Source organism: Colletotrichum jinshuiense, chromosome 8 (assembly GCF_051148585.1).
Source record: "Colletotrichum jinshuiense chromosome 8, complete sequence".
In the NCBI taxonomy this organism is placed as follows: domain Eukaryota; kingdom Fungi; phylum Ascomycota; class Sordariomycetes; order Glomerellales; family Glomerellaceae; genus Colletotrichum; species Colletotrichum jinshuiense.
The window spans coordinates 1,263,402-1,277,054 of NC_139315.1; the positions used below are offsets into that span (position 1 = coordinate 1,263,402).

Sequence of the window (13,653 nt, forward strand, 5' to 3'; positions counted from 1 at the left end):
CACTGGTTCGAGGCCTTCCACGTGAATAGACTCAGAGGTTTCGGGTATAGATGGGGACGGGAGGCACAACGCTAGGCGGAAAGCAGCAGCCAAGACGCAAGTTTATTAAGTGTTAATTATTCCGGGACGGCGGCGGGATTGAACGGCGACGAAGCTATGGGAAGCTTTGTCCCCCAAACCGTCTCTACTGACCATGGATTCTTATTGTACATCACACACAGACACACATACACTCTCTCTGTCTCTCTCGCTCTCTGTGTTCAACCCATCAGCAATTACTTGGCGGTCGCTGCTCCATCAATCGTCTCATGAGCGGCGTGAAGCAGCCCTTCCCATCCATCAGCTGCGCCGCGGGACTAACAAAGTCGTCTGCGCAGTGCGCCATGCATCCAAACCATCCATACTCGACAATCCAGTCCTGCACGTCCATCCACGCGCTCAGCTCGTCCGTGAACCGCTCAACTTCCCTCTCGTCCCGGCTGATGGACGCAATCTCCGATATGTTGAGCGGGAGGTGATACTTTTCGTACATGGACGTCATGTACTGCTTCGCGTTCTCGACGTCGCCGCTGTAGTAATGCACACCGAGGTAATCCGGCCACTTCTCCTTCTCCCTCTCCTCCTTCTTCTTCTTCTTCTTCTTTTCCTTCGCATCGACGTCGTCATCCCCGTCGTCCCCGCCGACAAGACTCATAAAAGCGGCGAGCCACTCGCCGCCGGCCTCGTCGTTCGCACAGGCCGGCCCGACGAGCTTCTTGCCGCGCTTCTCCCTCAGCTCGGGGACGACCTTGCGCAGCCACCAGCCCGCGGCGTCCTTGGGCGAGATGCCCTGCCGCTCCGGCTCGTTGAGGTAGTGCACGACCCCGGCGTCTGAGTCGCGGATCCAGTCCCACTCCTCCGTGTCCAGCTGCGCCCGGGTGCGGATCATGGGCCGGAAGGTGAGGCGGCCCTTGAGCTCGGGCGGGTACCACGCGTTCCAGTTGTGGACCGAGACGAACGGCGACGGAGCGCCCCTGGGTGCCGACGACGGGTCCGCCTTCGCGTCTGGGAATAGCTGGTCGATCGAGTCTGGCCGGTCGCGCGTGTTGGTGTAGTCCCACACGAGGCACCGTTTTCGGGCGATGGGGTTCGCCATGGTTTTCCTTATGTATGGCTCGTAATGCTACACCGAAGACAAGCAAGCTGCTTGACCCTGGGAGGCTGGCAAACTGTTTTTATTCCAAACGGTAATTGTAATTAGGAACCTTTCGCAGAGAGGAAAGTCCGAGTTGGCTCACGAGGGCAGCCAGCATCTGGCCCGGAATCCGGGACGGCTGCCTTACGTCACGACCACCCCAAACAAGTTCTTGGCCATCGACGGGCTCCGGCGCTGTGGGGCCGGACAGTCCCAAGACATGACTTAAACACACCCGGGTTCGCCCACGTAACTTCCGAAGGGAAAAAGACAGGAATGATGTCGAGCTTTGGCGAGTAAAAAAGGGCTTGTCAATACAGTCACCGAATTCTCTGCACGATTTGGATGGAATACGCAAGGTCGCCAGGTACAAGTTGAATTTAATGCACACGCTTTTTTGATTATATCTTGACATACAATCCCATCTACGCAAAATGAGTCGACGGCAACTACTTCCTGCGAGTCGGTCTTGCGTTCTTCTCCATACGCTTCTGCTTCTCCCACCGGGCCTTCCGGATGTCTTCGGCGCCCTTGATCTCCTTTCTGCTTCCCGCGCCGTCCTTGTACTGTCCGACGCGCTTCTCCTTGGCCTCGGCGATCCTCTTCTTCCGCACCTCGTAGTCGTCCCTGTACTTGTCGGCCTGCTTCGGCGCCTTCTCCAGCTTGTGCTTGTACTGGCGGCCGGACGGCAGGTCCGGCACGTTGGCCTTCTCCATACCACCGACTTGTATCCGTCCGAGCCTGTTGGCCTTCCGCCACCTGTCGAAGCGTCCACTCTGGAAACTGGCCGCAATCTTGACACCACTCTCGCCGCGGACGTACTTGGAGCCCTTGGAACCGTCCTCGTCGTTCGCGCGGGCGACGTACTTGTTCTGCTTCTTGTCCCAGCGCATGCCGCGCGTGCGCGTCGGCTCGCCGAATCCCTTTGTCGTATCGTCGTTTGTGAGATCCATCGTCGCGTCGCGGGCTGCTTCGACGAAGGTTGACGTCCGGGCACCCGAGGTGACACCGTATCCGCGCTCCTCGGCGGCGTTGGTTGTCCTGGGCGTGTAGGACATGAAGACGTCCGAGTCGCGCCAGGGGTCAGGACCCTTCTTCTTGTCGCCGGTATTTGTGATTGTAACTTCGAGGTCGTCATCATCAGAATCGTACGCCGCCATAGCATCCTCCTCCTCCTCATCATCATCATCAGAGCTCTCAGCTGCTTGCTTCGTGGCGCCATTCGTGCCCTCCATCTCTTCGTCGGAGTCGACCTGCTCGACATTACCGCGGTGCGGTGTAATTCGTTTCCGCAGCTGCTTCATCACTTCCACGGCCTCACTGTTCGAACCCTTTCCACCTCTTCCGATTTCGAAAATCGTCTCGGCTGGTCTGTAGCCACTGATCTTGGCCATCATGTCGTTGCGAGCCTGCTGGGCATCGTTCGCAGCAGTACCGAAAATGGGATGCAGCGCGCTCCAGCCCTTGGACCCTACAATCTCACGAGCTCGCTTTGCGCTCTGACTCGACGCGGAGTGGCGAGTCTTGAGGTAAAGCTTCTCGGCCTTGACGGAGACGCCACGCAGCGCCTCGATGTCGTGCTCTTCCTTCAGAATTTTGTCCATCCACTCCATGTTGATTTCAATTCTGTCTCGCGCAAGTCCGCCAACAACGATATCTTGGGCGAAGGACGGCGTCTCGCCTTCGTGGCCCACGACCAGCTTTCGACCGAGGAAGAGTTGGAGATCCAGCATGTAGGGCGTATCGAGTTCACGCACAATGCTGTAGGCCCAACCCCTTTGGCCGGCACGAGCAGTTCGTCCAACACGATGGACAAACACCTTGGGTTGCGGGGGGAAGTCGTAGTTGATGACGTTTGCCAGCACGGGAATGTCAATACCTCTGGCTGCGACATCCGTGACCACTAGAATGTTTGCTCGTCCATTGCGGAAGTTTTCAGTGTTGATTCGGCGGGCTTCTTGGTCCAGAGAACCGTAGACGTATGACACAGCATAACCGGCCTTAATTAGCAGGTGAGCCAAGTATTCAACGTGGTGCTTCGTGGCTGTGAAAATAATTGTTGAGTGTTCTGTTGGTTTGCCTCTGCCACCACCATTGTCAGGGCGCTTCCGCTTCTTTGACGGCGCAATGTCCAAGGGGATTCCGTCAGGGGTGCCTTGAGGCATCTTGATGAGATCATTAAGAATGTGCAGCAGGGCAGCCTCCTTCTCGGCTCCCTTGACGGAGAAAAAGGCGCTCTCGAGATCGGGGGAAACCTTGGTCTCAGCGTCCAATCTCACAAGACTCGGGTCCTGCAGGCCAGCTCTGGCAAACTCAACCAGGGATGCAGGAAGGGTGGCGGAAAACAGAAGACTCTGTCTCGACAGAGGAAGAGCATGGAGAATCTCGGTAAGCTGGGTAGCGAAACCCATCTCGAAAAGACGATCGGCTTCGTCAAACACCACGTATCTGATAGACGACAGGTCCAGGCCCATTTCGACCTTGAGATGGAGGAAACGACCAGGGGTGGCGATGACGATATCCGGGTTCGAGGACATCATGTTGAACTGGTCCTCCATGCTGTCACCACCAACAAGCAGAATGCACTTCAAGTCCGTACCCTTGCCGAACTCCTTGACAACCTTGAGGGTTTGGAGTGCCAATTCACGAGACGGCGAGAGAATCAGAGCTCGCGTTCCGACCTTTGCGCTGTGGGCGCGGAGGCGCTCGATCATGGGAATCACGAAGGCCGCAGTCTTTCCGGAACCCGTTCTGGCCATACCCACGACATCCTTGCGGTCCAAGATCAGAGGAATGGTCTTTCGCTGAATAGGCGTGGGCACCGAGAATCCCTTCTTCGTAATCGCGCGGAGGAGGTTCGCATTCAGACCTGCAGACTGGTTAGATCGCCGCAGCAGACAGAGCAAGGCAGCTCGCTCAAGACTTACCCATGGCCTGGAAACCACCACCCTTCTTGACCGACTTTCCCTTCAGGTTGGTCGACTTTCGGAACGAAGCCGCTTGCTGCAGCGCAATAAAGGCCTCGTCTCCATCGTCATCGCCGTCGCCTTGGTCGTTGCCGTTCAGAATCCCGTCAACGTCGAAGTCAATGCCCGCGTCCTGTCCGTCGTCGCTTCCGTTGTCGTCGGCGTTCATGGCGAACAGGGAGTCGGCAATGTCGACCTCTCCCTCGGAGGGAGCGGGGGAAGCTGCGCGACGAGGCATCTTGACTGGTTTGTGGCGGAGCCGCGTGTGTCGTCAATTGGCCGGTCTCTTGATTTTCAACAAGTTGCGAAATGGCAGAGCATCCAAGAGCTGGCGGCAGCCGTCTTAGAAAATTTGGGCGGGCGAGAATATTTCTTATCGCTATCTTATCTTAGCGTGGTGGGGCTGTCTTTATCGACCAGGGTCTTCAGCGGGCCCCGGTGGCGGTCATCGCAGCCTCGTGCCAAACCTCGCAACCATCCACCCCTTCAAACCGCATCTACATCTCATTGCACCACAGAACCCTCTACCAAAGCTCCCGATTGACAGCTTCGTGAACGCAATCATGGCCGAACCAGACGTCAAGGAAGAGAAGGACGCCCTTGATGCGCTCGAGCTCGAGGCAAAGGAGTTCGACAAGGTAATGCGATCGTAAACAAACAGCTTCGAGTGCCCCTTCGCAGCGCTAACAGAACCCCTCTGCAGGATGCGGAAATCGACAGAATCCTGAAGGCCTTCAGGTTAGACGCCTACGCCGTCCTCGATCTCCAACCAGGTGTCCCCGAGTCAGACATCAAATTCACCTACCGCAAAAAGTCCCTCCTCATCCATCCCGACAAGACCAAGAACCCGCTGGCGCCAGACGCCTTCGACCGGCTCAAGAAGGCGCAGACGGAGCTGATGGACGAGAAGCATCGCGAGCGGCTTGACGAGGCCATCGCCGACGCGCGTATGCTATTGATCCGCGAGAACAAATGGACGGTCGACAGCCCGGAGCTCAAGACGGACGAGTTCGCCAAGAAGTGGCGCGACAAGGCGCGCGAGGTGCTGATTGACAATGAGCACCGCCGGAGGCGACAGATGAAGGCGCAGATGCAGGAGGAGGGACGCGAGCAGAAGAAGCAGGACGACGAGACGGAGCAGCGGAAGCGCAAGAGGCAGCACGAGCAGGACTGGGAGGCGACGCGGGACCAACGCATCGATAGCTGGCGGAGTTTCCAAAAGGGCAAGTCGGGTGACGGCAAGAAGAAGAAGAAGATGAAGCCCATCGGTTGATTCGGTGCCGCGATAGGGTTTGGCTTTGCGGATTTTCTTTTCTTGTCTTTACAGGCGGGGCGGAGGGTGTTTTTTGGGAGACCTCATCATGACTTGGCAGGTCTCGACTACGGATTCGATCGCACATGCACGGCATGGTTACATCAATGAGCCAGTGAGTTTGTTATTGACCACCGCGGTTATGTCCCTAACTATGTCAGAAGTGCATTGTTCATGTTCCCAAAACTTTTAACGCTTTTCTTTTTCGCGAGGCTTCCCCCCATCTACCCAGGTAAGCAACCTATCCCTCCCAACCGTCAAATCGTGGCTCTGCTTGCATCATGATCCCCCCCAAAAAACAAGACCAAAATTGTTCTTTTTTGGCGCCTCAAGAACCCTCCTCGGAGGCAGGGCGTCCCTCAAAATTCTTGGTAGGTTTGGTTTGGTACCTATCATCCCAAGACGTGAATCCGTGCCATTGAAATCCTCCCATGTCCATCTTGCTGCTCTTTGTTTGTCACGGCTGGTTCTTCTTCTTGTACTGGACGAACCGTCCGAGGTTCAACACCGCCTCGTCGACGCGAGTCCGAAGCTCAGGCATGGTTCTCTTGTCGACCGTCTTGACCAAGGCCTTCACCTTGGGCTGGGCTGCCTCGAGGTGCTGCAGGAAGTTGTCCTTCCAGAAGACCTCCTTGTCGCACGGCAGGTCTTCGTCGCCGTAGATGTCGAACAGCTGGTTGAGAGCCTCGACAGCGTCGGCTGCCGGGGTCTCGGGCAGAGCCGTAAGAACGGTGATGAGGAAGATGCCAATCTCCCGGTTGAGTGCAGTGGGGGCTGGGTGCCGCGCCAGCTGGCCCAGAACACCGATGCATTTGACGCCAAGACCTTGGAAGGGGTCCTCCGGCTCCTCGTCCTTCGACTTCTCCCCCTTGGTGTCGTCCACGGTGTTGCTGGGGAGGTTCTTGGTCGCCTGGTAGAGCGCCATGAACTTGTTGTGCTCGTCGCCGCTCAGGGGCACACGGCGAGGCAGGCTTCGGGCCACGGCCCAAGCGAGACTGGTCACCTTGGTCGCCAGCTCGACATCGGCAGTGTTGGCAGCCAGGATGGGACCGATAACCTTGCCCCAGATGGCCTTGCCGGAAGATGTCCACGCCTTCAGGATGCCCGCGTTGTGGTCATCGGAGAAGTCGAAGACGGAGATGGACCAGGCAATGTTGCTGAGGGCAGACAGAGCGTGCGCTTGCAGGCGCACGGCATCCTCCGTCTGCGAAGATTGGTTGATGAGGCTAATCAGCTGCGGGATGGCTTGTTGTACCAGCTCGCGCAGGGTCGGGAGGTCGTCCATGCTCGCCTCGTCCTCGAGGTCATCGTCGGCCCCTGTCACCATGTCCATGTCGGCCTGCAAGTCGTCGTCGTCCATCTCGTCGTCGTCCTCATCTTCTTCCTCGGCATTGTCTTCCTCGCCAGAGGCCTTGTCCTCTTCGATGTCGTCCTCCTCCATAGCGGTGTCATCGCCAACCTGGCCACCGGCCTCTCCCTCCTTCTTGCTGCCGCCTTGCAGGGACTGCTGAAGCGTGGTTCCAATGTCGGCGAGAATCTCCAAAGCAAGCTGGAGAACTTCGTTGGGGTTGGACCATTGGCTCTTGGGCGGCAGGTCGGATTCCTGCTTGGTGTCCTTGAGTGCCGAGGACAAGGTAGGAATGAGGGAGGCATCAGACAGGCTTCTCGGTCCCGGGGTTCCGTCAAACCATTGCAAGGTGGTGAAGATGTTGTGCAGAATGCCGCAGGCGAGGACACCCTTGGCATCAGGGGTCGCCTGCAACTTGGTCAGGGCGGTGAGGGGCTTGGGGTTCTCATCGGCGACGACATCCTCGGCCAAACGCTGGTTGTCCTCGGACAAAGTCAGGAGAGCAGACAGGGCATCGAGGCAGATGCTCGACGGTGAGTCGGCATGAGCGACAATGGTGAATAGCAGGTTCTTGATGCCCTCGATGCTCACAATGGCCTCGAGAATCTCATCCTGGGCCTCGGCAAGGGCAGACAGGAGGGCGACGACGGACTCGGCGATTGCCCAAGTCACCTTCAACTCGCCCTTGCTGAGAGACGCGCCCCTTGCGAGGTTTTGAAGAATCTGGAAGGCTGATCAGCACTAAGCATCGTCGCAACTGTTTGCGCATGTACTTACAGTCTGGGAGGCGAAGCCGGTGGCGCTCAGGACATCTTGACGGTACAGGTGGATGCAAAAGTCGGCCTCCTCCTCCTCGGCGAGGACCCTCAAAATGTCCCAGCCGGCGGCACGGCTCTCGATGCTGGCGTCGGTGAGGGTCTCATTGAGGACGATGTGAACGATCTGCTCCCGCAGCAGCAGTTTCCGGCACTTCTCATTGGAGACGAGGTTTGAGACGGCCTCGGCGGCGGCAGTGCGCGACTTGGGCTCGGAGCTCTGCAGGTCCTTGATGACGGGCAAGATGGACTTTTCCCTGAGGGCGGCGAGCTCGGGGTCGGAGGGCGGCTTGACGGTTTTGGCGATGGGGTCCTTGCGATGGCTTTGGCCGCCTCTGTTTCGTCTTGACTTTCCCATGGTGAGCGGACGTCTTTTCTGTGTGGTCTGAGGAGCAGTTGGGATGCTTCAAGTTCACGCAACGGGGAATAAGAATTCGGGAAAAAATTCCCGGTATGTCTCTTATTCGTATATTATAGTTCGCTTCGTGACCGACCAGAATGAGAGACCCTGTGACAGACAGCACCGTCAACCAGTCAGTGCTTTAATTATTATCCAGAAAAAAAAAAGACGAGAAAAAAATTCACCCACCCGTTGCCACGGGCAGCCACAATGTGGCTCGAGTTCCCGCCCCGGCCCCTCATCTGAGGTCAGTCCGTCCTGGCACCCACCCGCTGACAGACAGTGCAGTGAAGCGTGCAGTGGAACGCTGCGACAGCTGTGACGGTCGAGGCCGGTACCCTTCCCCGCTTGCCCGCTAGCTGCACCACGCTAGAGTCAGGCACGGTACATGGTACATGGTGGAGGCGGCCGATGTGCAGAGCAGAGCAGAGAGCCAGACCAAACCAAGTCACTGACGACTGCTTGGGCGCGCTGGGCTTCAACCTCCCCGCATGTGCTGTGCTGTGCGGTGCTTCCTCTACGAACCAAATGCCCTTCTCCTTCGTATTAGAGGTCAATCGTCAGTCAGTGACAGTGACAGTGACACCCTGTCTCATCCTCCACCCTCCACTTCCATCCCTTTCCCTCCCCGCCGCTAGCCGTCTCACTCACTTTCTAGGTAATTATCTCTCGGGATCGGTCTTTGGCACACGCATGAACCATAATTGTCCATCAGTGCGATTGTGCACAGTGACACGCAGCAAGCTTCCAGGTCCCCATCCAAAGCTCCGGCCAGCTCCACAGGCCCACCTACATCCCAACCCACCAAGCTCACACTGCAGCGCACTGCACAGCCCAGAAGCAAGGAGTGGACGTGGACTGGCAACCCTGGATCTGAGTGATCAATTGCCGGCACCTAGGGGCAGACGAAGGGGAAGGGGGACAGGGACAGGGACCACTCGTTTTGTTTCCCACCTCACGTCCACCTGTCCTGTCCTGTCCGGTCCCGTCCCGTCCAGTTTCAACTGCTGTGCTGTCCTCCTCTGGAAGCTCTACGCAGCAAAATATCTACGTCGACGGGAAGATGTGAGACGCCCCGACCCTCGGATCATCTCCCTCCCAACCTCAGTCCTTTCGGTGACCGTGTTTGCCCGCGAACCTACCTTTCTTTTTCCTCCCCTCCCTTTTCCCCTTGGCCCGTCGCTGTCTGCTTGCTTGCAACTCCGTCCGTCCCTGATAGAGAAGCATGCCGGACCCATGGCGCCAACTACGCTCCTTCGTTTTCCTCAGCGATGAAGAGATGGGGAAGAAGGACGACGATCACCACCGCGCCGGCGCCGGCGCCGCCGGAATCAAGAACCCCATGCTGCTGCGAAGCCGAAACCCCCAATGGCAACCCGCCCCCAAGATGCCCTCCCGCCGCCTCTTCCGACGCATCGCCTACCTCTTCCTCATCGCCTGCGGCCTCTGGTATCTGCTGAGCGACCTCTCCCTCGGCTTCGGCGAGCGCCCGCCGAACTACATCTACCCGTACACCGACGGCCCCCGAGACTACTCCTCCAAGTCGCGCGACGCCGCCTCGTCCCGAAAGAGCGGCCGCAAGGCCAAGGGCCAGCCCGTTGCGCCGGGCGCCGACCACGACTACAACGGGCCCATCAAGTTCCACCGCCTCGCCAACTCGCTGCACGCGATTGCCGCCACCAAGGGGAGCCAGCCCAGCAACCAGAACGTCCTCTTCGCCGCCTCCAACCTGCAAAGCGTCTCGGCCTTGCTGCCGTTCGCCTGCAAGATGGGCACCGAGCTGAGGAGCTACGTGCACTTCGCCGTCATGAGCAGGAGCGAAATCGACCTGGAGGACCTCAAGAAGATCAACGGAGTGGACGAGACCTGCTACATCATCTGGCACGACGCCCGGGTCGACTTCTCCACCCTCTCGTCCGATGCCCGACTCGAGACGGCCGTCGTCCGCGCCTTGCGCCACATCAATACCTACATGCATCCGCAGGCCATCATAGTGGACGGCTCCGACGACGAGAACCTGCACTTCGCCAAGGGCATGCGCGACGAGGCCGGCCGGCTCAAGGCGCCGCTCATCGAGCTCCCGGCAAACGCCTGGACGCACCTCTCCTGGCTGTCCAAGCTGGACAGCGCCTCGCTGGCCGCGTGGAACCAGATGAGCGTCGACATCCTGATCCAGGCCCCGGCCCGCGGCTCTGGCAGCCTGCTGCGGCTGCTCAAATCGCTCAACGACGCCGACTTCACCGCCTTCTCCATCCCGCACCTCACCATCGAGCTCCCGCAGGACATCGAGCCGGCCACGGCCAAGTTCCTCGAGACGTTCCGCTGGCCGCCGCCGCACGTGCACAACCCCGGCCGCGTGCAGATGCTCTCGCTGAGGCACAGGGTCCCCCGCCAGCGGATGTCCGAGGAGGAGAGCTCCATCCGCTTCCTGGAGTCGTTCTGGCCAACGACGCCCAAGTACTCTCACATTCTCGTCCTCTCGCCGCAGGCCGAGCTTTCGCCGGGCTTCTTTCACTGTAAGACGCCCGCCAACCCCCTTTTTCTTTTACCCGGTGTTTTGTATACTGACCGTGTGGCAAAGACCTCAAGTATTCCGCGCTGGAGTACCGCTACTCCCGCCTATCGATCCTGCAGAAGTGGGACCAGCGACTCCTGGGAATCAGCATGACGTCGCCTTCCATGTACCTGAATGGCAAGGAGGACTTCATAGAACCGACGGCGGCGGGCGCCAAGGACGACGACATGGGGACGTCGTACCTGTGGCAAGCCCCCAACAACAATGCCATCCTCTTCTTCGGCGACAGGTGGGTCGAGCTGCACGGCCTCGTGTCCCAGGTCGATGCGCTGCAGCACGAGCTGAGAGACGAGCCGTCCCCGGCGCTGGTCACGGAGAAGAAAGTGAGCAAGAAGTTCCCCTCCTGGCTCGAGCACGTCCTGCGCCTCTCCCGGCTGAGGGGCTACTTCACGGTGTACCCCAGCGCCGAGACGGCGGCCACTCTCGCGACAGTGCACCGGGAGCTGTACCAGCCCCCCGAGGAGTACGAGAAGGAGGGGGCCGAGAGGAAGAAGACGGCTAGCCTGGCCGAGTCGGCGTACACGGCCGGGTCCATGGTCCAGACGCTGGACACCCTTCCGAACAACGGCAGCCTTGCCGCCTGCAACGATCTCCCGCTGCTCGCCTGGGAGGGCGACGGCACGAACCTCCGCGACGTGTACCAGAAGGCGGTGGAATACATGTTCTCGTGGCGCGAGGAGGTCGGCGGGTGCAGCAGGGAAGAGATGCAACGGGACCACATTGACGGGTCGGCGAGGGACCTGTTCTGCACGCCCGACGGCAAACTCAAGGGGTGATCTGAGAGCTGGTCCAACCGGTGGGGGGGGGGGGGGGGGGGGGGGAGGAGGCTTGTCCTGCCAACTTTGTATTTTACATAGAAGTCTCTTGTTACTTTTTTGTTTCTTTCCTTTCTTCTTCTTTTATATACCCACAGGATGGACATCAGCCAGGGGACTGATACGGCGCGGCGAAGACACGGGGTGGGGGGACACGGGAAAGGGTAATAGGGCGAATAAACGGAAAAAAAATCTGAATTGGTTTTTTATTTCAAAATCTGGCCAGCGGCCACGTAGGCGGCCGCGGCATTTGACCCTGACGAACCCCCCTCCTTCTGGGCGTTGGCGGTGATCTTGGCAATGACCAGGAGCACGACGCAGGTCCCGACGATGCTGAGAGCCACGACGGAGAGGATCTGCAGAGTAACCCGTTAGCACCGGCGAGAGGGGGCCTCGCGACATGGGGGTTTGCTTCCCGCAGAGGTTGAATTGGAGGGTTACTCACGAGCTGCGTCCGCCATCCTGTCTGCACAATGGCCGTTTTCCGGCTGTACTTGTTTACGGTTTCTGGAGAGGGTTGGTTAGTCGGCGGCGGCGCATATCCCCAAACCCTCCGGCGGGGTTAAGGCACCGGGGGGGGGGGGGGGGGGGGGGGGGGGGGTGACAGAGAGGTCGGCTCACTGATGTAGTTGCCGATGCCGAGACACAGACAAGAGACGGCGAGGATCCAGAAGATGATGCCGAGGGGCTTGGCCATGCGCAGCTCGAGCTGGCTGGGCTCGGACTTCAGGTGGAACGAGAGGACGATGGCGACGGCGACGATGGACATGTAGACCGAGAGGCGTAGGTAGGACAGGAATGCTGTGCGCGCAGAGACGACGTGCCATGATTAGTTTCCATTTCGGTCATATTCAATTCACAAACTGTGTGTTACGTGAGATGGGATCTGGTTTTGGGTTTTTTTTTTAAGGGCGGGGAGAAGATGTCCGTGATGTATGAGATGACGATCGATCGTGGTGGTTGGGGACGTACTCCTCTCATTCGCGCAGTGGTCGCGGGCGTCGCTCGTCTCGTTCTGGAAGAGCAGGGGGCCGAAGATGGGCCATGTGAGAAAGGTTGCTTTCCCGGCGTGGCCTAGGCCGCTATCAGGTTGAGAGGTTTCGCGTGAGAAGGGAGTTGGCTCGATATCGACCAAAGAATCGTTTGGTCGGTTTGGCTTGGTGATGACTTACCCAATCTCGCCGACCTCGATGGGCCTCATGAGCTCCGAGGGCCGAAGGGGCGCGCAGCAGGTAAATGTCAGGTCTTCATCGTCAATGTCGGGTCGTGATGCCATTTCCCCTTTCTTATTCTCTTTATTTGTCTTATCGCGGTACGCGGAACGAATGAGTTCTTCTCAGTCTCGGGGTGAAGACGATATGCAGGGCGACGAGATAACGAGTCTGGGGAAAGAAGGTTTTTGGAAATGGCGGCCGGATTTGATCACAAGCGCCATGTATGATGTGATTTCAGCACGGTGCGGCGGCCTGGGGTAAGGCTTGGCGCCGTGTTCCCAACTAGACGGACACTGTACGGCAACGGCGATCGGTGCGGCCGGTGTGGTCCATTTTTTGTTTGCCTCGTCCAACTTACACCCAACCCTCTTAAAATGTTTTTTTTTTCTTTTTGTCGAAATCGCTTAAGGTAATGCCTGCGTCTTTACGGGGTACTTGGGCACAAGCCAGTAACGTGATTTGCTTAGGTGGATTGCAATCCGGGCGGGGGTTCGTTTCAATAAACTTGTAGACCCCGAAACCCAACCCATGAACGGATGCCGCTCTCACTCAGCCGCCCATCATGCCGGCCAGCCGGCAAGCTACTCGCATATCCCAACTTCTTCATCGTAGTTAATTGTTCACCATGCGCAATATGTCGGGCAAACCTCCATGTAGGCTCCGTACGGTGCAACCCGTTAGAAAACCGAGGCTCTTTTTCTTGCTTTGTCCCACACAAAAGGCTGTTGCGAGTTATTAGCGTAGGAAAGGTTTGAGAAGATACAGATATTGACCGCCGTCAATACTGGCAATGGGCATCAGGGAATCAGTTGCCGTTGTGGAGACAAGGAGACGGCGTCATTGTAAATAATTATGTGCGACGGCTAAATATTTGACGATGTACGGCCGCTGTTCCAAACGAAGAAAATATTTGTGAGCTCATCGACCGAAGGAGCTGGCAGACTGTTTTCTGTACATTATCTTCTTCTTTCAGATGCCAGATAGAATCTCCCAAATAGTAGATTTAGGGGGGGGGAGGGAGGGGGTTACCCTTA

At 58.1% G+C, this 13,653-nt stretch overlaps 6 protein-coding genes across 6 annotated transcripts; 2 read left to right on the forward strand and 4 right to left on the reverse strand.

The window, feature by feature from the left end:
- Window positions 1–268: 268 nt before the first annotated feature.
- EsH8_VIII_000358 (uncharacterized protein) lies at window positions 269–1,135 on the reverse strand (the record flags this gene model as incomplete). Its single annotated transcript, XM_083269400.1, has 1 exon — window positions 269–1,135. The coding sequence occupies one exon, from the start codon at window positions 1,133–1,135 to the stop codon at window positions 269–271; it is 867 nt and encodes a 288-aa protein (XP_083129168.1).
- Window positions 1,136–1,623: 488 nt separating this feature from the next.
- On the reverse strand, window positions 1,624–4,378 carry EsH8_VIII_000359 (ATP-dependent RNA helicase DBP10; the record flags this gene model as incomplete). Its single annotated transcript, XM_083269401.1, has 2 exons — window positions 1,624–4,043; window positions 4,102–4,378. The coding sequence occupies 2 exons, from the start codon at window positions 4,376–4,378 to the stop codon at window positions 1,624–1,626; spliced, it is 2,697 nt and encodes an 898-aa protein (XP_083129169.1).
- A 325-nt stretch (window positions 4,379–4,703) lies between these two features.
- EsH8_VIII_000360 (uncharacterized protein) lies at window positions 4,704–5,413 on the forward strand (the record flags this gene model as incomplete). The annotated part of the gene is made up of 2 exons (XM_083269402.1): window positions 4,704–4,778; window positions 4,844–5,413. The coding sequence occupies 2 exons, from the start codon at window positions 4,704–4,706 to the stop codon at window positions 5,411–5,413; spliced, it is 645 nt and encodes a 214-aa protein (XP_083129170.1).
- Window positions 5,414–5,909: 496 nt separating this feature from the next.
- EsH8_VIII_000361 (uncharacterized protein) lies at window positions 5,910–7,973 on the reverse strand (the record flags this gene model as incomplete). Its single annotated transcript, XM_083269403.1, has 2 exons — window positions 5,910–7,523; window positions 7,578–7,973. 2 exons carry the CDS (start codon window positions 7,971–7,973, stop codon window positions 5,910–5,912), a joined length of 2,010 nt encoding a protein of 669 aa, XP_083129171.1.
- A 1,267-nt stretch (window positions 7,974–9,240) lies between these two features.
- On the forward strand, window positions 9,241–11,366 carry EsH8_VIII_000362 (uncharacterized protein; the record flags this gene model as incomplete). The annotated part of the gene is made up of 2 exons (XM_083269404.1): window positions 9,241–10,531; window positions 10,597–11,366. The coding sequence occupies 2 exons, from the start codon at window positions 9,241–9,243 to the stop codon at window positions 11,364–11,366; spliced, it is 2,061 nt and encodes a 686-aa protein (XP_083129172.1).
- A 245-nt stretch (window positions 11,367–11,611) lies between these two features.
- On the reverse strand, window positions 11,612–12,681 carry EsH8_VIII_000363 (DUF202 domain-containing protein; the record flags this gene model as incomplete). The annotated part of the gene is made up of 5 exons (XM_083269405.1): window positions 11,612–11,761; window positions 11,851–11,912; window positions 12,027–12,206; window positions 12,378–12,487; window positions 12,578–12,681. The coding sequence occupies 5 exons, from the start codon at window positions 12,679–12,681 to the stop codon at window positions 11,612–11,614; spliced, it is 606 nt and encodes a 201-aa protein (XP_083129173.1).
- Window positions 12,682–13,653: the final 972 nt, after the last annotated feature.